Source organism: Octopus bimaculoides, chromosome 18 (genome assembly GCF_001194135.2).
Source record: "Octopus bimaculoides isolate UCB-OBI-ISO-001 chromosome 18, ASM119413v2, whole genome shotgun sequence".
NCBI lineage: Eukaryota > Metazoa > Mollusca > Cephalopoda > Octopoda > Octopodidae > Octopus > Octopus bimaculoides.
In genome coordinates this window covers 12,229,230-12,255,431 of record NC_068998.1, presented here as the reverse complement: position 1 = coordinate 12,255,431, position 26,202 = coordinate 12,229,230, and the positions used below count along the sequence as shown (strand labels likewise).

The following is a 26,202-nucleotide window of genomic DNA, read 5'->3' as shown; positions in this document are numbered from 1 at the left end:
TTTTCTATTATTCAAAATTATGCAGACGTCAGACTTAGGAAGCACCAACAAGTTGGAATTTTTCCATTTTGACAGGAATTTTTCAGATTTTTTTCATGGTGCCCTTGGAAATGCTCTGGACTACCTTTTTAGTAAACAAAATTTGCGAAACAGCCGTTCCACCTGAAAATATTTACTTTTTTTTTTTTTGACTGACTGAAAAGGCTTCTCCTATAGTTTTTAAGTATATAATGCCCCCACCAAAAAAAAAACAAACTAACGTGTCTTAGATTGTCATGGCTGTTTTTAAAAATTTGCCAAACTCGAAGATCATCAAAATTCTTAATTTCAAAACATACAGAGATACCACAACAGACAGTTAAGCAACTAAGCACGACGCAACTGGTTCCGTCTTTTGACAATTGAAGGGAGGCAGAGTTTGACAGTTTTTGTGAATAATAAACTATTTATCTTAGAATATACCATGAATTAAGATAGAAAATATTATTATCAATTCTGTCTAGAACAATTAGAAGAATTGAACGCCAGGTGAAATATTTATATACCATATTTACTCGTGTGTCAGTTGTTCCCAAATTTAGTGTTAAATCTTGGTACACAAGTTTTTCCCCCCTCATATTTAAACTTCATATTAGCTTTGTTCCGTGTGTAAGTCGCATCCTAGTCTTTTTCTTCTTTTTTTTTTTTTTGTTTTTCAGAAGAAAAAAAATCAAATATAAAATAGAACGATGTATAAACGAGTAAATATGGTAAGCGAAGAACTGGGGATGGTCGATTATGCTTGTCATTTCCGAAGGGTTTTTTGTTTGTTTTTTAAATGGTTAATTTCGTTGCAACCCTTTCTCTATAATTCGATGGCATCAAACAATTCTTATTAGTTTTCGAGATTTTTGAGATAAAATTTACAAAACCAACATTTGTAAATCTCTTTAGGGGGGGCTGCGGCATTATTTTAAATTACCTAGCAATTATATATTTCTGGAACTCCTTACAGCAATTTCTTTAGATTTCGTAACTAAAACTAGTCTAGGAACTATTTTGTTTTGGAAAGACTTCCTTTATTTAAAAATGATTTAACGAGTTTTATAAAGTGATCCTTGATAGTTTATAAAATAGTTTATGAAGTTACTTGTCTTAATTTATCTGCAACAAAGATTTTATTTATATAATACTTAAAAAACGTGTGTGTGATTTAAATCAAGTGTTATGAAAATACATACCAACGTATTTACATGTGTGTGCAGAAAATAGGCATATAATTGAATTTCTTGAGGTTTTATAACCAAAATATAGCCTATCAAAGAAACAAGTTTTGTGAGAAATGAACAGTGGGTTTAATGCAGTTCAATATATAATGTATCATTTAAATATATAATAAATAATAAAACCTTACTTGAAATTAGACGGGAGACATATAATCAACTTTGAATAGTCCGCCAAAAGATACGAATATTATGCTGGGAGCGACAAAACTTCGTTTTTATACATCTCTCTTGTGTAAAAACTCTATAAATAAATATTTAAAACAATGAATTATACATATATATTATTTTTAATAATAATAAGCACTTGAGAAAATATCAAGGATTTTTTTTTTCATCTGTACGAAAGTAAAATACTAACTTCGTTCTTCGCAAGTAAATATTTTCGTTAAATCTTTTAAATTGTCTCACTGCAACGGAAATTTAGTGACTACGCATCGCTTGATATATATACTCTAATTTTTGGTACACAAAACCATTTGTCAGTGCCTGAACTGTGTATATTTAAATGAGACACCAAGAATAAATTTTTTAAAAAAAAGATATCTTTTCCAATTTTTTTTAGTATTTGTTATTTTTATCGCTTGGAATCAGTGTTTTTTCGTTTCGTTTCAAGTAACATTCTTCCTTTTCTAATTACCACCATTCATTAAAGTTTTTATTGGCTAAATTATTCTTTATAAACAGGTGAAGTAGAAAATAAAGCATTTATTGGTACTACTAAAGCAGCGCGGACCCGAACGCGCAGTCGGGCGTCCGCGCTAGCTAGTCGTGAGTGGTCGATCCTAACCCTAACCCTAAACACGTATTCATTTGCACACGCGGGTTAGGGTTAGGATCGACCACTCAAGACTAGCTAGCGCGTTCGGGTCCGCGCTGCTTTAGTAGTACCCATTTATTTTTGGTCAAGGGTTCAAAATTGGCATCAGATCATCTAGGTTTGTAGGTGCGAGGACTTAACATTTGCTTTAAAAAAAATGCGCACATGGCGGAGATGTAACCCACCCCTTTGTGCAAACGCCGGTTTTAGGGTTAACAAAGTTTTGTGAATGGTTTACCGTTCGGGGAATATAAGCCAAGCTGCTGTAAATTTCGGTAGCTGGCATATTTATCGGTATAAATTACCGAAAAGGCGATCTTACGGTACGAGTCCTAAATATCAGCCTTTTCCGTAAAAAGTGTCTTCGACGATCTTTACCAAAGATCGGCCTTTTCCGTAAAAAGTGTTGGAGAGAAACGGAAACGACGTCATAACAGCGAAAGAGATACAGAGAGCGCGATTTCTTTTGAAGGGGTTAGGGTTTGGGTTAGGGAATTGCGTCCCTAACCGTAACCCTAACCCTAAACACTAACCGTAACACCATAGTGAAGATCGTGCGGGTGTTACGGAAAAGGCCAATCTTTGGTAAAGATCGCTGAAGACACTTTTTATGGAAAAGGCCGATACTTAGTAAGATCGCCGAGATTTCCATCAGGTATGCGCTGTAAGGACCCTTTCTTCGTAATGGCAGAAGTGTGAATAAGTTTTGAAGAAAGAAAATTTATCATAAAGTGCTATGGAAGGCCAAAGACAATTTAGAGGACATTTAAACAAAGATCCACCAACGCGACACACCATTGCTTGCATATGAGATAAGTTTGAATCAGATGGAACTACGCTTATTGTCCATAAGAAGCATTCAAGAAGACCACAGTCATCAACCGGCGCCACAAAAATGAACAATTGCTGGAAACTCTTTGTCAATTCCCACAGAAATCTGTACGACAAATGGCTCATGAGATGGGAATCCCCAAATCAAGTGCCCATTGCATTCTAAAGTGAGTTGGTTAGAAATATTACACTCTGATATTAATCTATGCTCTCAATGAAGATGATCCTGACTGGAGAGTTCAATTTTGTGAGTGGTACCTGGGCAAATGTGAGGAAGATGCAGCATTTATATCCAAAATTGTTTGGGCAAATGAGGCCAGTTTTAAGTTAAATGGTTCAATTAACCAACATAATTGCAACTACTGGGCTCTTGAAAATCTTCATATAAATGGAACACCATTTGAACTCACCAGTTGTTACAGTGTGATGTGGGATATCAGTATTGGATATCCTAGGGCCATTCATTTTTGACCAAACTGTTACTGGGGATGCTTACCTAAATTTGCTGCAGGAATCCGTTGTTCCATCTGTCAAAGAGTTGTTTGCTGACAAAGAGATTTCCTTTCAGTAAGATAGAGCATTTCTTCACTACCACCATGACATAAGGACCTCTAGCATAGACTCGGGTGAAATTCCTCTCTCCCATTTATTATATATACATGCATTTGAACGTAGCAGGGAACAGCTAACTTTTGGCCACTATTTGGATCCCATTGTGTCCACTGCTCTGATTGAATGGTATTGGCGCAATTTGTCTCTTACTCTGTCACGCCAATTTGCCATATATAACCAGTCAGAGGCCCTAAATACGATCGTGTGGGACAACTTATTTACAACCCTGTTTTTAGCCTACAGCTCCTTATAAAAACTCAGCTTTTCCTCTTTCTGAGGTCTTTGGTCCCAGACTTTTTAAGGTCTAGCCACTGACCACAAAGACAACCCATTCCAGTGACAACACCACTACCACAACAACCACGTTGAAACTCACCAACTTCGTCCAACAGCATTACAGCAACCTCCTTCTTCATCGCCACCATCATGTCCTTTTCAACGTTGTCAATATCATCTCTCTTTGTACACAGCGCAACAAGCAACTCACCCAGGTTCCAACACTTCACAATGGATCAACAGCATTAACTTCTGTATCAAATGACCCAGGCAGCAGCATCACAGCCATGACTTCACATACGACATACACCTGTAACTGGCTCAGCATCATGGCCACGACTTCTTGATACAGTATTTCACCTACCATGTACTATTGACTACAAACTGGTATTATTATTCTTGTAGCTATGAATTTCTCCAATGGCTACAGACTCTTTCACTGTCTCCCTCTTCATTGCCATCCTTAAATGTTCTTAACACATGCGTATACATCTATACACACATACACTTTGTTCTCATGATGGCCTGTCTATTATTCTGTATACATGATGCTCACACAGACACACATGTTAACATATCAATAAATGCTAATAATATAGCCTGAACAGGATAAACTACCCCTATTTTGCAGAGAAAAGTGTAGGTGTGATTGAGAATTTAAAATCACTTCTTTAACTTTCTAAGACATCTCAACGCTTCTAAAAGCAAACTTCGTTTGTTTATTTACGTTTGTCGTAATTTGAATTTAACATATCAATAAATGTTTTCTTAACCATTCTTATACAGTTGTGTCTCTTTTTCCCCTCTGGCACTTATATGTACTCTTCATTTTCTCTTTATTATATCAGCTGTGTGATATGGTACTAAAGATCCATTCTTGTCACCAGGCATCCACAGTCCATTACAGATCTATCTCAATGCAACTTTTCCAAATAGAGGAATTGGGCAAAGAAGTAGTGTTGAATTCCCTCCACATTCACCAGACCTCACTCCAGTGGACTTCTTTTTATGGGGATATCTCAAAGATAAGTTTTACCACTCAAAACCAGCTGATAGAGGAAATCAAAAGACAATATCTCACAGTTCCAAATAAAATGATGCGTAACGGTTTCAAATTAATTGGTCCGTGACATCAGCTGTGTTTGAAGAGTCGTGGTCGTCAGTTTGAATATTTATAAAAATGCATTTATCCATTTTGCATTTCACCATTGATCATTGTCAATAAGCAATGCATTTATTGTCATTTAAAGAGTGAGTGCATTTTTTGGCCATGTATTTGTAAATTTGAACCATTAATTTTGTTTCTAAGTCATTGAATTATTTAAAGTGTGAGTATATTTTTTTTTGGGGGGGGGGACACCCTGTATGTATGTCTGTCTGTGTTTATCCCCCACCACTGCTTGACAACTGGTGTTGGTATGTTTACATTCACATAACTTCGCAGTTTAGCAAAAAAGATTGATAGAATAAGTACTGGGGTCAATTCATTTGACTAAAAGAATTCTTCAATGTGGTGCCCCAGCATGGCCACAGTCTATTGACTGGAACAAGTAAAAGATAATGGAAACACCATGGCAAAGAAAGGAGAATTACATGGATGCAAAATCTTTTGTCCTCTCATTTCTAAAGAGAGAGAGGATAACAATTTATCTCTAACATTTGAGAACAGGACTTTGTGTTGGACAATTTGAGAACTACTGGTTGACCAGCTCCTATCTTTCCTAATACTGTCCTTCTCTCTTTGAAAAGTGACAAAAACTTTAGTAACCTATTAGAAGCTCCCTTTCTCTCATTTACTACATGACGACTGGCAAACTATTCTATTCATTAATAACCTTTTGAGAAAAATAAGAATTATTTTCTTTGGAGCATTGTTTCATATAAAGTGCATAACTGTGACTTTTTCCTGCAATTTCATTGTTCTGGAATAGAGTTCTAACAAGTTGAATATTTTGGCCAGATATGGACAGTTTCAATACTAAATTAGGGTTAATGTAAATTATTAAATCTTCACTTTTAGCATTGCTATCCTTCTGCATAGATTTGTAATTTCTCAAATTCATTACATTGTCATCCAACCATGTTTCATTTTCCAGTGAAACTTTTCAGCATTTTTAAACATTCACTTTGTGAATTCTTCAGTTACATTATTTTCTTCATCCTGATAAACTAGCTTTAGGAACTGAACAATTTTCCTTCTTCTTCACTAATATCCATGAACTTCAACTTAATCTAGATACCATCGTTATCTCTTACTAATATGCAAATCACACACACTTGTTCTTCTCTGAGATTGCAATCTCTCTTTTTTTATAATGCAGCTCCACTGTCCTAGCTACACTCATAACTCAAAGTGCACTCCGAAATTTGGTGTCTCTGCATATGCAGATTTCTCTTTGGCTTTCTCACATTTAGTCTTATGATTGGCACTCCTAAGAGAGCAGTAATTAAGAGAAAGTAGGAATTGACTCAAATCAGGATGAGCTGTGCAGATGTAAACTAGACAAACTTTCTCCTTAATCTTGAATAAGATGGAAAAGACCAAGAGTTTCTTTTCTTCTATATATTGATATTTTACACATTATATAAGGTCAAAGAGAAAGAAAAGGCCATAAAGGAGATGGAGGCTCTACATGGTTACACAACATGCTAAAAATAGCAGTGAATTCACTCAAACCACATCTTTAAAAAATGGAAGAACACAGTCATGGCTGATAAGCTTTGGTCACAGACCTGCTTGAAGAAAGTTGACCTGGACCTTCAACAACAACAGGGGAAAGAAAAAAGAAAATATAAAAAGACAACAATAAAAAACAGATAAGAAATGGTAAGAAGGAAATTTAGCAGTATGAGGTGTGATGATTATCTTTATTAATATAATCTAACAGTAATCAGTCTGTTTAAACATTCATTCTCTCTGTTTAAAAAGTGTTGCACAATTGCAGTGGAGATTTTGTTTTTACAAATTGTTACCAAAATCAACACTGAAATTATAATAAATAGGTTAACAAACTAATAATAAATAAGTGTAAATGACTGACAAACAGACCCCCAAAAATCTTTTCTTCGCTGTTACATAACAAATTAATTTCCAAACTGTCAGTAAGTAGTCATTCTAATACACACACGCCATGAGATCAGATCAGATCAAATAAAAAAAACAAAAAAAAAACAAAAAAGGGCCATGGACCAAAATTTACTTAACAGTTGTGTCCCACCTCATTCACCCTCATCAGTAAGAGGGACACTGTTTCTAAGGCTCAAAAGTGTATATCCCGTCACAGATATTATTATCATGTATTTATGGCAAGGACACTTCATTCTCAATTGACACAGCCCAATACTGAGTAAGCACCATTCAGTAGTATATCTCAATGACCCGTGTGGTTAAGAAATTTGCATCACTATCACATGGGTCCAGGTTCAGTCCTACTCTGCACCACTTTGGATCCAATATCTTCTACCACAGGCTCGAATCAACACAAGCCTTGGCAGTGCAACTGAATAGATGGAAATTGTGCGGAAGCCCAGTGGGTGGACTGTACCTGGTCTTGCGGTGGTAGAATTAATCTAATGACTAGTTTAACACCCACCACCTGGTCTATGGGTGCTGTTAGCAGAGCCCACCCAGTTGCATATATTCTAACCAGTTATCCTCTAGTCCGAGAATAACTCCTCTCTTTCTACCACCAATTTCGAAGGATCTGCATGGGTGCTGCCTTTCCTTCTTAATAAACTATAAAAAAATAATTTAAAAAAACACCTCTCAAGAGTGTTACTTGAAAAGACATGAGCTCTGTCAAAGTAACTTGTTTACTTCACTTAATAATTTAAATTTCAATAGGCGCCTATCAACTGATTCATATTGAAATCACACCAACCATTACAGTTAATCTTTTCAAAAATTCCTCTGCACCAGTGCTCAATTTCAGTTTTTGTAATACTATACAGTGAGAGAGAAACCTCTCTCTGGAAAGGATGCCAGTCTATCACAGATAACTTTCCTAAAAAAATGAGTTGAATTCCAGTTGTTATTGTTTTTAGTGATGAACTAAATACCACAATATAGTGCCTTTTTTCATTTAACTGATCTGGGTCATTGAGAGTTAAGAATTTCGACTACGGATATAGTGTAGTGTCACTGACAGGATAAAAGCCATCAACTTCTTCAACTCAGCCGGTCCTCGGCCCTCACATAACACCCACTGCTAAACTGTAAATGGGTTAGTCAGGGATTTAATAAAAAATCAAATAACAGGACAGTTGTTCACCATACATACACAGCATGTGCAATTGGTAGATAAATAATGTGTGTAAGTGAAATGAAATTTTTTTTTTTTTTTAAATGATTCAAAAATTCAAAAGATTTGATATAATACTTATGTACCAACCAATTTGTTTGGTCATCAAGGGAGCTTCTAAAGTGTGTCATATGACCTGCTAAAACAGAAGCCAATGAGAGAGTACTTCTGTACATGACCTGCCAACACTGCAGCCAATGAGAGACCATCTGTAAAATATTATATTACCAGTCAAGACAACAACCAATGAGAGATGTATGTATATTACATGATGGCTACTACAGCAACCAACAAGATACTGTCTATGTAAGAGACACGAATTGATAATACATCATTGGAATCTTTACTTTAAGTTAGTCATTGTTTTCAACACAGAAACAAGATCCAACAGCAGACATGAAGGTCGCAGCTACAAAGTAATCCACATTATGAGGTTTGGTTAAATCAAACACCAGATTTAAAGGCAGGAGAATACTGCTTGTATTAAGGGAGTACAGCTGATGGCTTATGAGTGAACAATAATTATTATGTGGTATGTATAAATCTGTCTGCCAGATACCTTTGTTTATATATATTATGCATTCAGCTCAATCAGAGCAGATTTCTGGTAACCGACGGCAACACTACCAACAACCTCATAACGTGTTGGTTTTTCACTTTTAAATAAATAAATAAATAAAATATAATTTTAAACTTCTCTAAAGATAAAATACCGATTTCTTACATAGGCACAAGGGGTTCAGATTCATAGGGAATAAGGGATGAGATGAGACTTAAGAGATGTTCATGCTTTTCTCAAAAACATCAGCAGCATAAAGTGAACTGAAATAGCTACAACTGGGTCGTGGATTTCGCTCACAAGGAGTTTATCAGTTTTTATGGTATTCAATGCTAATATTCTAAAAAGAACAAAGAAAAAAAATTTTTTTTTGTTTTTGCTTAGGCGCAAAGGCTTAAGTCAAACCAACAAAACTAACTCCAGTACATATTTTACTAACACCTATTTTAATCAACCCAAGTGAGATAAAAGGCAAAGTCAACTCAGAGCACACAGGAACAAAATAGTAAATGGTATAATGCCTTTAGTCTGGGTACTCTAATATTTATGCCAACTCAGAACATTCTAACTATAAAATAAGGATTTCATATACAGGCACAAGGCCACAAATTTGTAAGGGAGGGATATAATCAATTGATGTCAACCAGTATATAACTGATACTTATTTTAAAGGCAAAATTGACCCTGGTGGGATTTCAACTTAACAATTGTTAAAGGGACAAAAACTAAATACTGTAAAGCATTTAGTCTGGAGTTCCCCATTTTTCAATCCTGCTTGCTTTCCACTCTCTAATAGATAAAAAATACTTCTTTTTTTTTTTTTAAATGACACACAAGTGAATTAGGTTTTCTGAGAGAGAAATAAATAAGAGTTCCATAAAAACAACACTATTACATAATTAGTATATACAAAGTGAAAAAAACACTCATTTCCCCCCCCCCCATTTTTTTCTTCTTACACATAGTAAAATAAGTTATCTTTTTTTTTTGTCCAGCTGTAAAAATACTATTATCAACATTGATTAAGTGTCTTCACGTTGTATATTGAAACAAGATGGAAATTTCCAAGTGCGAGAGCCACCACACACTCTCAGTGCAAGCCAGTCATCTGTGTTTGATACGGAACATATGTCTTTCTCATCGTTTGTCACTTCTGTCTCAGTAGAACTTTCACAGTTAGCTCCCCGATGATTACTCTCCGTATTGCTGTCAGCAGTATCCGAACCTGTCAACACAAGTATTAAAAAAAAAAAGTTATTAAAAAAAAAAACACAAAAAAAAAACTCACAGGCACAGTTGTGACTGTGTAGTAAGAAGTTTACTTCCCAACCACATGGTTCTGGGTTCTGTCTCATTGCATGGCACCTTGAGCAAGTGTCTTCTACTATAGCCCTAGGCTGACCAAAGCCATTTGAGTGGATTTAGTAGACAGAAACTGAAAGACACCCATCATATGTATATATATGTAAGGATTTAAAAGTAATGTTATTCAGAAGACCCAAGATGGCAGGTAAGGCTATGTAAGTGCTAAGGGAGGACCGTAGTTAGACTCTTGATAATAATACGAGTGAGGAGTCTAATGCGAGTCTTGTGTGCGCATGTATATGTTAAATATAATGAGACATCAAAGCCAAGGCTGTGTGGAATTTATAGGATATTTATAAAGACAAAGGTAGTCTTACAGCTGTTTCTGGGATATTAGGGATATCCCTTCATCAGAGACGATATGAGAGAGTTAACTGGAGGGATTAGTAGAGTTCAATATAAGGAGTTATTTTGGAAAAGGATGGATACAGGAAGTATAAAGGGAAACAAGAGAATAAAAATAAAAACAAAAATATATATGTATGTATATGTGAAAATGTGTGGCCCAGTGGTTAGGGTGTTACACTCACAATCTAGTGATTGTAGGTCTGGTTCCCAGACCAAGCAAAACACTTCATTTCATGTTGCTCCAGTCCACTCAGCTGTAAATGGGTAACCCTTGGGTGGACTGGCTTTCTGATCAGAGGAAATGTTGGCCTGCTCGCCTTGCCAGCAGTGACATCATTCAAAAGCTAAAATGATGCAAAGTGCATTGTGACCAGGGATGTATAACATTTGATAGACTGGTCAATCACATGATGTGCATCATCATCATCATCATCATCATTTAACGTCCACTTTCCATGCTGGCATGGGTTAGAAGGTTTGACTGGAACTGGTAAGCTGGAGGGCTGCACCAGGTTCCAGCCCTATTTGCCATGGTTCTTATCGCTGGATGCCCTTCCCAATGCCAATTGTACATACATACACACACACCTCCCACCCCTCAATCCTGTCCTCTCAGCCTTGTCTCACTGTATCATTGCTTTTTGCTAGCTCCTGATCTGTGTTCCACCCACATGTAACAAGAAAGCTTTTCACACACTCTACCCCAACAAACCAATCTACATCTCTTCTCTTCCTCACATTTCCTCCTTCATGCACTATGCCTACCTCTCACTCCCCAACCCTGTCCTTACGGCCATGTTTCTCTGTATCATTGCTATCCGGTAGCCCCACCATCACCACCACCACCACTCTATATACTCAGGTTTTCACCACTCACTTTCCCTCCCCACAATCTAATCACACTTCTTTGGCAATATCCTGCCACATATTATAACCTTCAACTTCAAGAGTATACCCTGGCACTTGCCATCATCTATATCTCTCTCTGCCTTTACCCAACCATCCCATTTATATTCTGATTCCTGTTCCTTGTGAGTGTGCCTGGCACTTTGCCACCATCTCTATCCTGATGTCTCACATTCTCTCTCTCTTCTTCTCCTGCACTTCCCCCAGGTTGGATAACCATGTATCTCTTTTGCAGCAGCACACCTATGTCTGTCCTCATTTATGATCTCTCTCTCTCTCTCTCTAGCTGGGTAACTTTGTACCTCTCCTACAGCAAGATACCTGTTTTTGTCTCTCTGTTTCACTATAATCTTTCATCATCTGATACAAGATCACTTCCTCCAATGCCCGTTCCTTCTCAAAAGATTTTTGTCTTGCAGGTTACTTGGTGACCCTGTCAGTGCAGGTGCCACTTAAAAAGCATCCAGTCCACACTGTAAAGTGGTTGGCATTTGAAAGGGCATCAAGCTGTAAAAACCTTGCCAAAACTGATCTCACTTGTGCTTATGCCATATAAAAAGCACTAAGTCCACTCTGCTGGGTGGGTGGGTGGTTGGCTGGTGTTAGGAAGGGCATCCAGCTGTAAAAATCCTGCCAAAGCAGTCACAGAAATTTGGGGCAGTCTTCTGCCTAGCCAGCTCCTGTCAAACTGTCCCACCCATGCCAGCATGGAAGCCAGGCGTTAAATGATGATGATAATGATATATGCGCAAGTGTCTTTATGATTGTGTTTGTCCCCAACCACTGCTTAACAACCAGTGTTGGTTTGTTTACATCACCATAACTTAGCAGTTCAACAAAAAAAAAAAAGACCAGGCTTAGAAAAAAAAAAATTACTGATGTCAATTTGTTCAACTAAACCCTTCAAGGCTCTGCCGCAGCATGGCCGCAATCCAAAGACTGAAATAAGTAAAAGAAAAAAAAAAAAGTTATTACTGAGTTCTATTTTGTCTAAGCACAAAAGATTTATTTATTTTTACAGGATGAGTTGATAATGGGAAGTTGTGACATTCATACAGCAATATCTGCACCTACTTATTTTCTCACACAAGTGTGATAAATCTTGTAGAGTCAATTGTATGACCATTATTTTAGCGTTCAGATTACTCTGTCAAATGTAATGCTTATTTATTCACATTCTGTTGAATTAATCATTCCATTATCTCATAGCTTTGAAATTTTGATGATGCGAGTGTTTATTTCTAGAATGACATTGTAGGATATGCATGAAAAGCTAGATCTGGCCAGTTTGAACATAAAACAAATAGAATATTTGAACCAGATAAGGCCAGTATAAATGCTAAAGGTATAATGTTTCCATTGCTGGATGGACAAATCTACTGACTTCTGTTGGACTTCAGCATCTCCAGGCTATGTTACTGTTGCCTATTTAACGAACTAGTTGACTGAACTAGCAAAGTGCAAGATGTTTTGGAAATGAACACAGTTGCAGTGCAGTGTGAGAATGATTGAGCAAAATGTTTAGTGCCAGTTCTGAGGGTCAGATATAGTATTTGGCTAGCTAGTCCAGAAGAGCAGGAGCTGTTGTAGTAAGTGGAAGAAAATGCATTGAGAATAAATTGTACTTGATCTTAGTGGTTGTAGCCTGATCAGAAGGAAATCTTTGTTAATTAGTCAGAGGTCTTCCTCTGAATAAAGTTTAAGATGTTTTTGTGTGTAACAGAAGTATCCTCAAAGATGAAGAATTACTGCAATGTTGGTCTTTTTTAGAGAACCTGCAACTAATCAGCAGTAAAATATTTTCTGACCCCAGAAGGAAACTTCATCTTTGAGGTTCTGTTTTGGCTAGAGAAGGCACATGGCCTAGTGGTTAGGGTGTTGCACTCATGATCACAAAATTGTGGTTTCAATTCCTAGATTGTGTTCCTAGAGTTGTGTTCTTGAGCAAAATACTTCATTTCAAGTTGCTCCAACACATTCATCTGTAAATGAGTAACTCTGTGACAGACTATTCAAGTTTTAGGAACGAAATCCACAAAAAATTACAATGGATGGTAGTCACAGCAGAGAAGAAGAAATGATGAAAACAGATCTCTGGATTTTAGATATTGGAGACTAGATGACACACGGTTAAGAGTAGTGGTAATATGTTGAACTACAAACTTATTTAACCCTTGACAAGTGTTAAAACAATGATGGCCATAATGATGATCAGCATGATAGTGTTAATCATAATGATGACAATCATCATCATAATGATGACGATCATCATCATAATGATAAAGATGGTGAGGTTACTTACTGATATCATCATTAGCACAAGGGTCGGTGAAGCGAGTAGAAGCTCGTTTTTTCGGTTGTCTTTGGAGTAAAAGCACAATTCCATTCAAATAGCTGAAAACAGAGAGTTGGGTGATACTCTGTCTGACTTCATTGTTTCGGATTGCACTGCTTAGCCACGTTCGGACAAAGTTGAAATCTGCACCAAGTTGGTGAGCACCATGTAAACTGAAGCGAAGAAATCAGTTTTATTAATAAAAAGGCTCAAGTACAAAAACAAATAAAAGCAATAACAGAAATTGGCAGAAAATTAATAAGGATAAACATTTGGGTGTGGTTGTAGGTGCGGCCGTGGCTGTGTGGTTAGGAAGCTTGCTTCCCAGCTACATGGTTTCGGGTTCAGTCCCACCGCGTGACACCTTGGGCAAGTGTCTTCTGCTATAGCCCCAAGCCGACCGAAGCTTTGTGATTGAATTTGGTAGGTGGAAGTTACTGCCGTGTGTGTATATATGTCTGTGTATGTGCTTGTGCCTCTCTCCCAGAGAGTGAGAGAGGGAAAAAACTACCTGGCTTGGCAACAGGTGGGGGTTGGCGGCAGGAAGGGCATCATGGGTATACAAACCATACACAACTGCTTGCATAAGTCTAGTTATTGGCCAACAGCTTTCACCTCTACTATTTTATAGTTGAACGGTTAGCAGTTGAAACAGTATTGCAAGTTCAAATCTAATCATTAAAATTCAAGGATGGTTGTGAGGGTCTGCAATAGCAAGAGTTTGAGGAATGATCCAAGGAAATAGAAAATGAGTTGAGCTCCAGGAAATTCATATGAATTGCAGGCACACAAGTGGTTTAGTCATACAAACCTCAGCCAACTGGAAGGATCCCAACCAGAATATATGGTCTCAGGAAAACAGTAATGCCTTAGATAAGCATGTCTGCCAGGCCCCTGTTTCTAGCTTTGTAAAAGAACCAATGAGACTGTTAAGATTTCACTCAAATATATTGTATAAAATTCTAAGAACCCCAAACAATCAGCATATTTTGTTTTGAGGTTGATGTTCCAATCAAAGAAGGGCATATATTATCATCATCATCATCATCGTCGTTTAACGTCCGCTTTCCATGCTAGCATGGGTTGGACGACTTGACTGAGGACTGGTGAAACCGGATGGCAACACCAGGCTCCAATCTAAATTTGGCAGAGTTTCTACAGCGGGATGCCCTTCCTAACGCCAACCACTCATATATATATGATATGTATAAAGTTTGTCTTGTCTATATAAATATTAGACAATAATATAATTTTGTTGTTGCCCATATTTATAGCATCTTGGAAAATGTCAAACAATCAAGATATTGATTGCTCACACATATATTAAACCATTAATACTCAAAAATAAATTCACTGAAACAATATTTATAACATAAAATAGTACTATAGGCACAAGGCCTGAAATTTTGAGGGAAGGGGGCCAGTTGATTAGATTGATCTCAGTATGCAACTGGTACTTAATTTATCGACCCCAAAAGGATGAAAGTCAGAGTCGACCCCAGCGGAACTTGAACCCAAAACACAACAGGTGAAATACTGCTAAGCATTTCGCCCGGTGTGCTAAAGGTTCTGCCAGCTTACCACCTTAACAACAAGAACAACAACAACAGCAATAATAATTAAATACCTAAATTTAATTTTCTCCTTCAAAATGAAGTCAGTCCAAGCTTCACACATGGCTACAGTTGCCATTGAGATAACACTCAGTTGGGACGTCACTCTCAGCTTACTGACACCCTCCACAACAGGTTCCAGTATTGTTTCCAGTGCGTGTTCAATATAATCCTGTTGTTCAATGGTGTAATCTGAAAAGATTTAAGCATAAAATGTGAATGAAAGTAAACTTGGTTTCAAATTATACTATTTCTAAGGTTTTTGTTAATCTCAACTTCAAATTTTGAAGGAACTAAGTTTGTTTTTCATTTCTGCATGTTCAATAATGTAATGGATTTACATTATGTAACATATGATCATCCAAAAGACCAGTGTTGGTCGGTGTCAGCAACACTTGTATTATTTAGTAAAATTGATAAAAATAGAGTGCAGTGAACTTGCTGTGGAAAGCAAAACAATCCAACATTCTGGACAGAGTTATAGAGCATGCTTCTCTCTCTTTCTGTTATATATACATGAGTGCGGACGTAGCAGATAACAGCTAGTCTTCAGCCACATCTTTGGACCCTGTTGTGTCAACCACTCTGATTAGTTGGTACTGGCGTATTTTTGTCTCTTGTTCTATCTTGTGCCAGGGTGCAATCCAATCAATCGACCGTGCGGTGCGCTAAAAGGAGCCATTCCTCGTCACCATCTCCTGGTCGTACGGTCGTTACAGAGTCCTTCAGGGAAAAGTTGACAGGAGAGAAATTAATGAGACAGCAGAGTTTTATAATCTCTATGTTAAATGGGCTGCAGGTGCAGCCTGTTTTTTGGTTTCTTTTTTTTTTAACTTGGAGGATGTAAAACTTTGCTAGGTCTTATTAATTTCTCTCCTGTCACTTTTTTTTCCAGAAGAACTGTCTGAAATGTTGAACTTTCCATTCCTCTCAGCATTTTCACTGCACTCTTTTTATCGATTGTCCATATGTAGCAACCATGTACTGAAGTCGGTTCAATTAATCCTACGAACATATGATCTTGAGCAAATGTAAGGCAATTCTTGTCATCTTTCATCACTCCTCCAGCGCAGAGTTGAAGTCAGATGCCAAGAGAATCCATTTAGTTTTGAAGTAAATAAGAGCTCCTCTTTTGGAAGACATCCAAACAAACACTGACCAACTGTGATCTGAATCACTTCTATATCATCAATGATGGACATACTGGCACAACACTGGGAAGAATGGAGAAAGAAGATATAACCATATCAACTTGATTTCAATAGTGTCCAACGCAAATGCTAGGGAAGCAACAGACAGAAAGCTGTACAACAGCAGCAACAATGATAATGGTGGTGGTGAAGGCAAAAGATAAAGAATGGAGTCGTCTAACACAACATGATTCCAGACAGGACTGGATGAGATGATATGAGGAAGAAATAAACATGGTGAAATTCCAAACAGGCTACAGAAGTCTAAATAAATTCAATACATGAAACTAAATAAGGACACAAATAATTACTGTTAAATAATGATTTCTAGCATTGATACAACAAATTTCTAAGTTCAGAAAATCAACTGCTGTACAAAACTGATTATATATATATATATATATATATATAATAAAGAGTACAAGGATAATAGCAGCATTGCTAGAAATAGAAGTAAAAAACAGCTCTAAAAACACACAAAGTTAGTCAACTATCTCTGTTTTTGTATATGCTTAATGACTAAAGACAAAGATGAGTGGTGAAAGCCTGTAAAACATGTCAAACACATTATAGCATGGTGAAAAATGATATGATGATGATGATTATTATGCAGGACTTCAAAGCTAAGACAATCCTAGGAGGATTTGAACTCAGAAATGTATAGAGATGATTTGAAATACTTTATTACCATTTCTGTAACTTACAAAAAACAATTAAAAAACAGTGTAAATTTTCAATTTACCATTAAACCTACCCACACTTTTACTCCTCCAAATCTTGCCTCCAGGCATATTGTTCTGGAAAAACTGCTTCGATATTTTCCCACAATTTTCAGAAAACAGTTTCATTACTGAACCAGATAAGGACTGAAAAGAAATTTTTAAAAAATAGATTTTACTAAAAGACCTCATAAATGACATGCTTATTTTTTTATATCACATATTTAAACCATTGTCGGTTAACAGGGTTTTCAACAAACCTAGAACTGGTTCACTGCAATGACAAAGATGAGAATCAAAAGAGTGTCTGTACAATAAGACAGAACAAATACTACAGGGTATTTTTGTTCTGTAGCACTGGTTTATTAATTTTTCTTCCAATGTTTACATCCTTCACTGATAAACATCAATAATGTGTGTGTGTGTATAGACAGATAGATAGATAGATAGATAGACGAAGTGGTATCAAAAAAAGTTCCAGGACTAGTACTGTAGCACACCAACAGATAGCAGCACATGGTTGTATGCACAGTGAGAGCTAGCAGTGACCTTCATGAGGCAGTGTGCAAAGGGGTCGAACCTTTATATACACACAAATAACTGAAGGTACACATAAATGCAGAAGTACTCAAAAATATCTTAATATTGAAGCAGACAGAATATTTAAATTTTATTTATCATCAGGTCAAAATAAAAGGTGGAGTAAATATATACTTTAAAATAATTTTAGTGTCTAAAATATATATAAACAATCATGTGTGTTAACAATGTATCGATAGTGTCATATATTTACCTGGAGTTGGGAATTGATATCTTCTAATTCATGATAGACCTCAGTGAGAGCAGAGTGTATATAGGCATTGTGCAATGAGTTATACAACGATAGGTTTGTGCATAACGTCTGGGCTATACATACAGCACGCTTTGTTTCATCAGACAGTATCTATGAAATAGAATTAAACAAAATCAAAAAACTAGTGATGAAAATATCATACAAGCATTGAAGTAGATTAACTGTGCATCTCATAATGCATAAGACAATCATAGGTAACTTCCCCAAAAGTTTTGACAGCTAAGCTAAATGAACAGGAAAAGCATCCAGCTCAGAGATGCAATGAAACGAGCTGGAAATTCGTTACAATTTTTTTGTTGTTGTTTTAGATTATCATATTAAAGCTTACCTTTAAGTCTGTCTGTGTGACAAGAATGAACGAACCAATCGACCAACTAGCAAGGAACTCATGGGTCTTGGAATAGCACCATGATAATGCGATGCATGCTGTGGTCTGAAGGCGTGTGAAAAGGGACAATATTTGAGTTGGGTCCGTTACAGACTTCTGTAAAGTTGACTCAGGCCCTTCAACAAAAAAAAAAGTTCCTTTTTAATTATTATCCCCCAGAAAAGAATTAAATAACATCAAGAAAACAAACAATTCTTCAACATATTTCCTAACTAAATAACACCTCATCAAAATCCGTCACAATATTTATTTAACAAGAATGTTATTATACAAGATCTCTTTAAGAACGAAATACTTTCTCTCCACACCAAAGATTTATTGAGGATATTTGCACATTATCTATTACTTTCTGGTTAGCTATAGCAATGTATCTTGTCAACAGTTATCATACAATGCCTCTAACAGGATTTGAAATCATGAACTTGTAATTCAATGGTCCAAATATTTAATCAATCAAAATGTATGGACCTATGATGAAATTACATTGCATCAGTTTTGTTAAGAAGAGTATTGAGAAAGAGAAAGCTTGGTATTTCATTTAGAGTTTCCCTTCTTCTCACCAACTATTTTATGTTTTCCATCATTGCAAATTTAAGTTAAATTTATACGTATCTATTTCCCACAGGTAGTAAAAAAATGTTATGTGATGAAGAGATATTTCTAATCCCGAATGGATACCACAGTTTACATACAAGAATATTTGAATTTACCAGTAACAACTAATGAAAAAAAAAACATCCAGCAAATATGCAATACTTTGAATATTTGCAGTGATAAGCAGTACTTCAATAGGGTCTATTTCTGCAGCAAGTTTAACCTGAATGCCTGACAGTTAAGTGCCTTGGCTATGAAAAATTTTACATGAAAGTTAATCTTTTTTTTTTAAATCATAAAACTATGAATGTTAATTTTAATTTAAATTTAATTATATTAATAGCTCTTTTCTCTCTACATATTCCATTTTAGTACATATTTTTGATACGGTTTTTCAAAAACCAAAACATGTAAATGCATTCATATAAAAGGAAAATTAAAATGTACTCAATTTTATGAAGGTAGCATTTTCTATATATATATATATATATATATATATATATATATATATATGTACACACACACACACATATATACACACACACACAGGTATATATACTTGTAAATTGCCTTGAGTATGACTTTAAACTGCATCCAGTAGAGAGAGTAGGATGACAGTGTGGGACTGGCTCAGCACAAACTATGCCCACTATAACAATAAACCCTTGCTGCCCTGTGGGGTAACTTACAGAGTATCTAAAAAAGGTTAGGGGAGTAAAATCCTACAGAAAATCCAGATATATACAGTTATGCTCAAATGATATCTGGTACTCTCTGTGGCTCCATGGATGCTGCAAATGTATTGACTTGTCTTTCCTTCATGGCATATTCATGAGTGGAGAAGTGGTACGTGTATTTAAGGTTAGGTACTTACTTCTAGAAACAACCCAGGCACAGTGGAGATAGTTAAGTTACCGTCTCTGCCAAACTGTTGACCAACAATGAAAAAGACGAACTAATACTTGTCAATTCCAATACTGCCACTGCTTCTAATAGTAATACCTTCAAAGAGCTAGATGGCTGGATACAATTATTGAGAAGTGAGTGTCATGATCACAGATATTAAACAGTGACAAGACACAAAGCACCAACCATTTGTCCATTTGCCCTGTAGTCTATTAGACCATCCCTTTACGCTCTCTGAAACAACCTGAAATGTAATTCTAATTAATAATTCCAAACACTTACCTGTTGAGTTTAAACTTTGAATACAATTTTCCAGTGAAGATAATAATGGTTGATATGTGTCTTTCAAGAGTAATCCAGTTTTTGTGCTGTAGTCTCCATTACCTAACGGACAGGGATAACATTTATCCACTGTCCTTAAACCTTCAACTTTACAAACACCTTTAAAAGGACAAAAAGATAATATATTGTTGTAATCCAACATCGGACTGTTATAACATCTATACCGGTATACAGTATAGTTAGTTAGACAAGTAAGACATGACTATCTATGACCCCCATAACATATATAATTTCAGCAATTATAAATAAACAGTTTTCACATCAATTTCTTTATGCTGATATGGGTGAGATAGTTCTACAAATTTAGACATTTACTTCTGCCATAAAAACAGGTATTTATACTCAAATACTTAAGTATTGTCTTAAAAAGAATGCTTGTTACTATTTAGCCCCAGATTAACCTTGATTGAGAAGACCTATGATCAGAGGCATTCCAGCCATGACCATTTCATCTGATTAAGGAATATCTACAACTACAATATTCAGTATAAACTTACCCTTTTTTTAAGGCAGTAAGGTGTGGCTTGAGGGAGAATTAGTTGCTATTCCCAGACGGTTGAGTCGCCACATAAAGGCTCTCATATTTTTAGTATTGAAGTCACAACTGAAGGAGTTGACAGAGAACCAACCAACCAACCAACCACAAGAAGGGCTCACAGCCAATGTATCAACATTAACCCTTTCATTACCGTATTTATTTTGAGATGCTCTGTGTTTCTTTCAATTATTTTAAATATAACAAAGAATTTAGTAAAATAACTTAGTTATCATTAAGCTAGTGTTAGGAACATAAATTGTGACTAAGGTTTGGTGGAAGATTTTAATTCAAAACTTATGAAAACAAAACATTTGTATTACAGAGCCAGAGCCGATTTCAGCTGGGTTGGTATCAAAAGGGTTAAAGTTACACTTTATTCTCATCAAGGACATTTACATTGAATGGGTTAGTTGAACCAACTACAAACAAGTACCATGAACATGTACAGTATTCCATTGTTAAGCAGTCCAAGTAGAGTATAATGAAGGAATCATAGAAGAGTTTAAATTCAACTGCTGCAATGTTATTCCCCACAGATGTGCTAAGTATATCTCAGACATACTTTATGAATACATTTTCCATGGTGTCTGTATGACTGAACATCTTATAAGATAATAATTGAAATCAATAAAAACCCAAGATCTTTAAATACTTAATAAAGCTTTTATGGAAAGTTGAAGTCTAAGTTCAGCATAGATCATTTTAAATTAGGGAAAAACAAAAGCAACAATAAAAAATCCAGCTTATTTACTTACAGTTATCCCAGCATCCAATTGCAGCAATTGTGTGAATTTTCTGTGCCAATATTTGCAGTGGTATAACTGAGCCAGATGGGAAAAGATCTAGGATACAGCAAATAAGATTTTAATTATTTCTAACATGAGGCCTAACTTAATGAGAAGATATAACATTTATTAGGGATATAACATACAGAAACAATAATGATGTTAGAAATTATGATGTCATATGAATTTAGAAACTTCAAGAAAATGTGTGAAATAAAATGATTTTAAAAGTGGAACTTGAAGTAGATAAAGCTATATATAATGGTGTGTAACTATTGAGATCCTAAAACCCAGGTACCACATAAAAAGCATTAGTTGGGGTGCTGGTACCAGGTAAAAAGCACTGGTGCTGGTACCACATAAAAGGCATCCACTACAGTCTTAAAGTGGTTGGTATTAGGAAGGGCATCCAGCCACAGAAACCAAGCCAAAACAGACTATGGAACCTGATGTGACCCCTGGCCTTGCCGGTTCCCATCAAGCCATCCAACCCATGCCAGCATGGAAAACATACATTAAATGTTGATGATGAAATATTAGGTTAAAAAAAACTCCTTTGCGTAGAAAAAAGTGACCTCAGTGGAATTTGAACTCAGAATGTAAAGAGTCAGAAGAAATGCCACTAAACATTTTGTCTGATATGCTAACAAACTGACCAGTTCACAGTCTTAGGTCTGTCAAATATGATTTCTAATATAGGTATAAAACCACAAATTCTGAAGAGAGGAAGAGTGTGCTCAATTGTATTGACTCCAATATCCAACTGATACTTAATTCACCAATCCACAAAGGCTGAAAAATGGCAAACTTGACTCCAGCAGGATCTCAAACTCAAAATGTAAACAGATATATCCAAAATGCACAAAGTATTTAGTTCAATATTTAACCATTTCTATAACTTTTCTGACATTCAATAATAATAATAATCCTTTCTACTCAAATATATGACTGCAGTCTAATGACTGAAACAAGAATATAAAAGCCATACACACTTACACAGACACAATACATCTGAAGAGATAGATAGATATACACACAGAAACACATTAACATACACGAACACAGGCACATTGATGAATACACATGGGTGTATAGACAAGAAGATAGAGACTCAGACATGCACATATATACATTTATGTGTACACACACTGATTCACACACACAAACACACACATACATAAATACACACAGATGGAACTGAAAGGTATACAGCAAGCCACTAAACATAGGAGGAAGAAAACCCAGTTTGAGACAATGCAAGTTCATGCAGTTCTGCATGGCTGAGCAATAAGCTCATCAAAGGTTTCGAGTTCAACCCCCACTGAAGGTGGTATTTAACCCTTCAGCATTTAATCCAGCCATATTTGGCCTAAATATTCTACCTGTTTTATGTTAAAGCCAATCAGATCCAACCTCTCACACCTATCCTACAAAGTCATTTTAAAAATATGCAGACACACCATTGAATCCTTGTAACTACAAGATAATGCGTGATTAATTAAAAACAATGTGAATAAATAAACAATACAAAGAAATCTGAATGCTAAAGGATTAAATACCAGCAGGGGAACATCTGGGAGTCACTACCTAGGTAGGCCCAGTTCCCTTAGAACAGGCCAAAACATTTACTTGACAGTTCTTCCTCTGAAGGTTTCCCCTGCTGCCTGCTCACCCCTAAGCAAGTTTCTGGTCGCTCACACAGACAAGCATCTTTTAAGTAGGAATAGTAGCAAAGTTGTACTTCAAGACAGAACTTACCTTTAACGATGCCATGATAAATCATTCGACATAACATTAATACTAATGTGTCGTTAACCAGAAATAAGGAACCGACATCTGTCCTCATTAAACTTCTCTCACCATTCCAGGCTGGTTCGTATATAAGGTGTTCAAAATTTTTACCAAAGTTCTGCCATATATTCTCCAAATAAGTAGCAACTAATTGAGATTTGATAGAAGAATTTGCAGTGTCGCCCCAGGAAACAGTTTTACGACGTGAATCTGTTCTGGAGAGAACCGGCGTACCAGAAAATCTGCGAGCTGTCAACCGGTTTGTAGTGACACCTTTGTTGTCCTTTGTTGAAGAATTATTTGTATTATCATAACGTAAAAAATTTGTTGAATTGCATATGACACTTAGAAATTTTTCAGCAAAATCTTGTTCCCTTCTGACGAAGTCAGTCAGTGGGGACATTAAAACAGAAAGATCAGGAGCTTTTAAGGAGTTCACATTTAATATGACAGTGCTCAAACTTGCACTGCCATTACCAATTTGATGTTCAAAGGACTCAGATGACACTGCACTCATGATATTGGCAGACAAATCATTCCAGACAAACCCTGGAAGTGTGCCTGTATCTAAGTTGTCGATGAATTCATCGCTTTTCGTTAGAAATCGATGTGTGTCAAAAGTGGCATAGCGCGACCTTTGGTTTGCGAAACAATTCAAAATGTGATTCAAAGAAATGGGTGATATAGTAATGAGGGAAGATAAATTGTGAAATTTAGAATTTATCATAATACTGTTCCACATAGCCATTAAATTAGGGTCCTTGAATATTATACTTTCATTGTCGTGAAAGGCATTCAGTTTGGCACTTGTGACAATAGAATTGAAGTCTTCCAGACCGCGAGCAACACTCCAAAATACTTCATTTGAAACATGACTCATCTGAGAGTGAGAAAATACTACAAGACCAATTTCAATTAATTTGTGAATCCACCATATTGTGGCATCCTGTAGCTGAAAAAATACTTTTTTTAACATTTTCAACTCTGAGTAAACGCTACTTAGTAATGGCTGCATCCATTGCTGTGTTCGGATTCTCTGTTGGATACTGTTCCAGTGGTTGCTGTGCACTCGCAAATCTTCACATATCGAATTCAAACCACAAAGTTTGCTCTCAATGTCCTGTGGTAATTGGTTATTGTGCATAATATCATACAGTGTGCAGTATTCAGTATAGACCATGGATTCAAGTTCTTGTATGAAAAGCAAAGTGGATTTCACTCGGTACATCCAATCATGAGTAAATTCTAGCCAAGCCCTCTTCTCCATAATCTTTTGGAGCTGAAGATAATATTTCCCCAGCCCAACGCCATCACGACAATGTGTGATGTTCAAGCCAGAATGATCAAATGATCGTTTGCAAGCATGTCTTCCAGGACAAACTATACAGAACGCTCTCCGTAGAGCTCGAAGTGTTTCTTCTGCATCACTGACATCAAAGCGATTGTCTTCAAGAAGTGCAAATGGAACCGGATCAAAACTGAGATCATGGATTGGTGGCGGTTCATCCTCATCAATGCATTTTGTTTTACCAATCCGGTGAAGTGATGGCAGCTTCCCTCTCATGCTGTGAACAGGTTCTAACATTTTACAAACTGTAAAGAATAAAAAAAAATAAATATTAAACAAAAAATTCAGAACTCAAGCTAAACATAAACGACAACAACTAAACATAGAGCTTATCAGATATAATACACACTGGTTTGAAGCTATAACATATAGAGATGGGATAAAAACAACTGTAATTTGAAAGATAATGTACGTACATTAATAAATTAGTTGCTGCCTTAGTTTGTGATCTGACCACACTGTGTGGTTGCTGCAGTAATAACACTGTTTTGTGTTTGTTTTTTTCCAGTCAAACTCCTCAGGAAAGTTGGTTGGTTACAACTGCTGCTTTATTTCTTGATCAACTGTAAAAGATTGAAAAGACAAAACAAGTTCTTAAATCATGTCAACTCTCTGCTAAGTGGGTTGTACTTTTGATTAGTATATGTGGCTGTGTGGTAAGAAGCTTGCTTCCCAACCACTACCTAGTCCAAGAATCGAAACTACAATCACATAATCATGAACGCAACACCCTAACCACTAGGCCATATTCCTCCTATTTTACTTCACATGGCCAATACTAAATAAGGTAAAATCAATTTCCACCAGTTTCAACAATGAATATTCAGTTGTTCAATCAGCTGAATTACCAGCCTAATGAATTAGCATATTAAGGGACTGAGTATTCCACAAGTACTTGCAATTTTTTGTAACCCCCAGTCAGAACCAGCATAATGCAGCTTGTGAGACAAAGCTGAATCTTTGAACTGAATGTACTATCCATACAAATAGCTTTCACACAGTCTCTGTCGACACAATTTCAGTCACATTTTAACATAGCCAACTCATGACTATGGTAAAAGACACTTGCTCAGGATGCCCTGTAATAGGATTGAAACCAGAGTTTCATGATTGCAAAACAAACTTCTTAACTACTCAGCCATGCTGTGTCTACTAGTGTATGCATGTACCTAGTATAGCCAATGCTAGATATACACATACATGCATACAATGTAACTGATACTTCAAACGATACAGCTGACATATACCCTTATATATATATATATATATATATATATATATGTATAAATAGAGAAAAGGATAAAGAGAACAATGGTAAAGTTAGAAATATATTTTATGGATAACTAGCCGGTATACAGCACTTACTCGGTATTACCTGTATCTTTGCGTTTGGTTAAATCCAATACCCTCCTTAACCTTATATATATATATATATATATATATCACGAAAACGGCCACACTCAAAATGGTGTCTTTTATGTGCCACTGGCTCTTGTGCGGGTGGCACATAAAAGACACCA

At 36.2% G+C, this 26,202-nt stretch overlaps 1 protein-coding gene and 1 long non-coding RNA gene across 6 annotated transcripts in view; both read right to left on the bottom strand.

The window, feature by feature from the left end:
• The window catches only part of LOC106868668 (uncharacterized), a 5,095-nt gene extending 3,121 nt beyond the window's left edge, over positions 1–1,974 (bottom strand). The window contains exons 1-2 of the long non-coding RNA XR_001409318.2: positions 1,624–1,974; positions 1,394–1,506 (exon numbers count right to left, since the gene is read on the bottom strand). This is a non-coding gene — a long non-coding RNA (uncharacterized LOC106868668). The remainder of the gene's footprint in view (positions 1–1,393; positions 1,507–1,623) is intronic.
• Positions 1,975–6,650: 4,676 nt separating this feature from the next.
• The window catches only part of LOC106868655 (uncharacterized), a 23,354-nt gene continuing 3,802 nt past the window's right edge, over positions 6,651–26,202 (bottom strand). For 3 of the 5 annotated variants that reach the window (XM_052974573.1, XM_052974572.1, XM_052974574.1), the window contains 11 exons: positions 25,099–25,245; positions 23,302–24,927; positions 21,514–21,600; positions 20,161–20,319; positions 18,319–18,494; positions 17,931–18,080; positions 17,161–17,284; positions 15,243–15,420; positions 13,583–13,788; positions 12,157–12,219; positions 6,651–9,886 (listed from right to left, as the gene is read on the bottom strand). In XM_052974573.1, the coding sequence (XP_052830533.1) occupies positions 9,684–9,886; positions 12,157–12,219; positions 13,583–13,788; positions 15,243–15,420; positions 17,161–17,284; positions 17,931–18,080; positions 18,319–18,494; positions 20,161–20,319; positions 21,514–21,600; positions 23,302–24,919 (2,964 nt within the window). In that variant the 5' untranslated portion in view covers positions 24,920–24,927; positions 25,099–25,245 and the 3' untranslated portion in view covers positions 6,651–9,683. The remainder of the gene's footprint in view (positions 9,887–12,156; positions 12,220–13,582; positions 13,789–15,242; positions 15,421–17,160; positions 17,285–17,930; positions 18,081–18,318; positions 18,495–20,160; positions 20,320–21,513; positions 21,601–23,301; positions 24,928–25,098; positions 25,246–26,202) is intronic. The other 2 variants (XM_052974575.1, XM_014914026.2) reach the window with 2 other exon arrangements.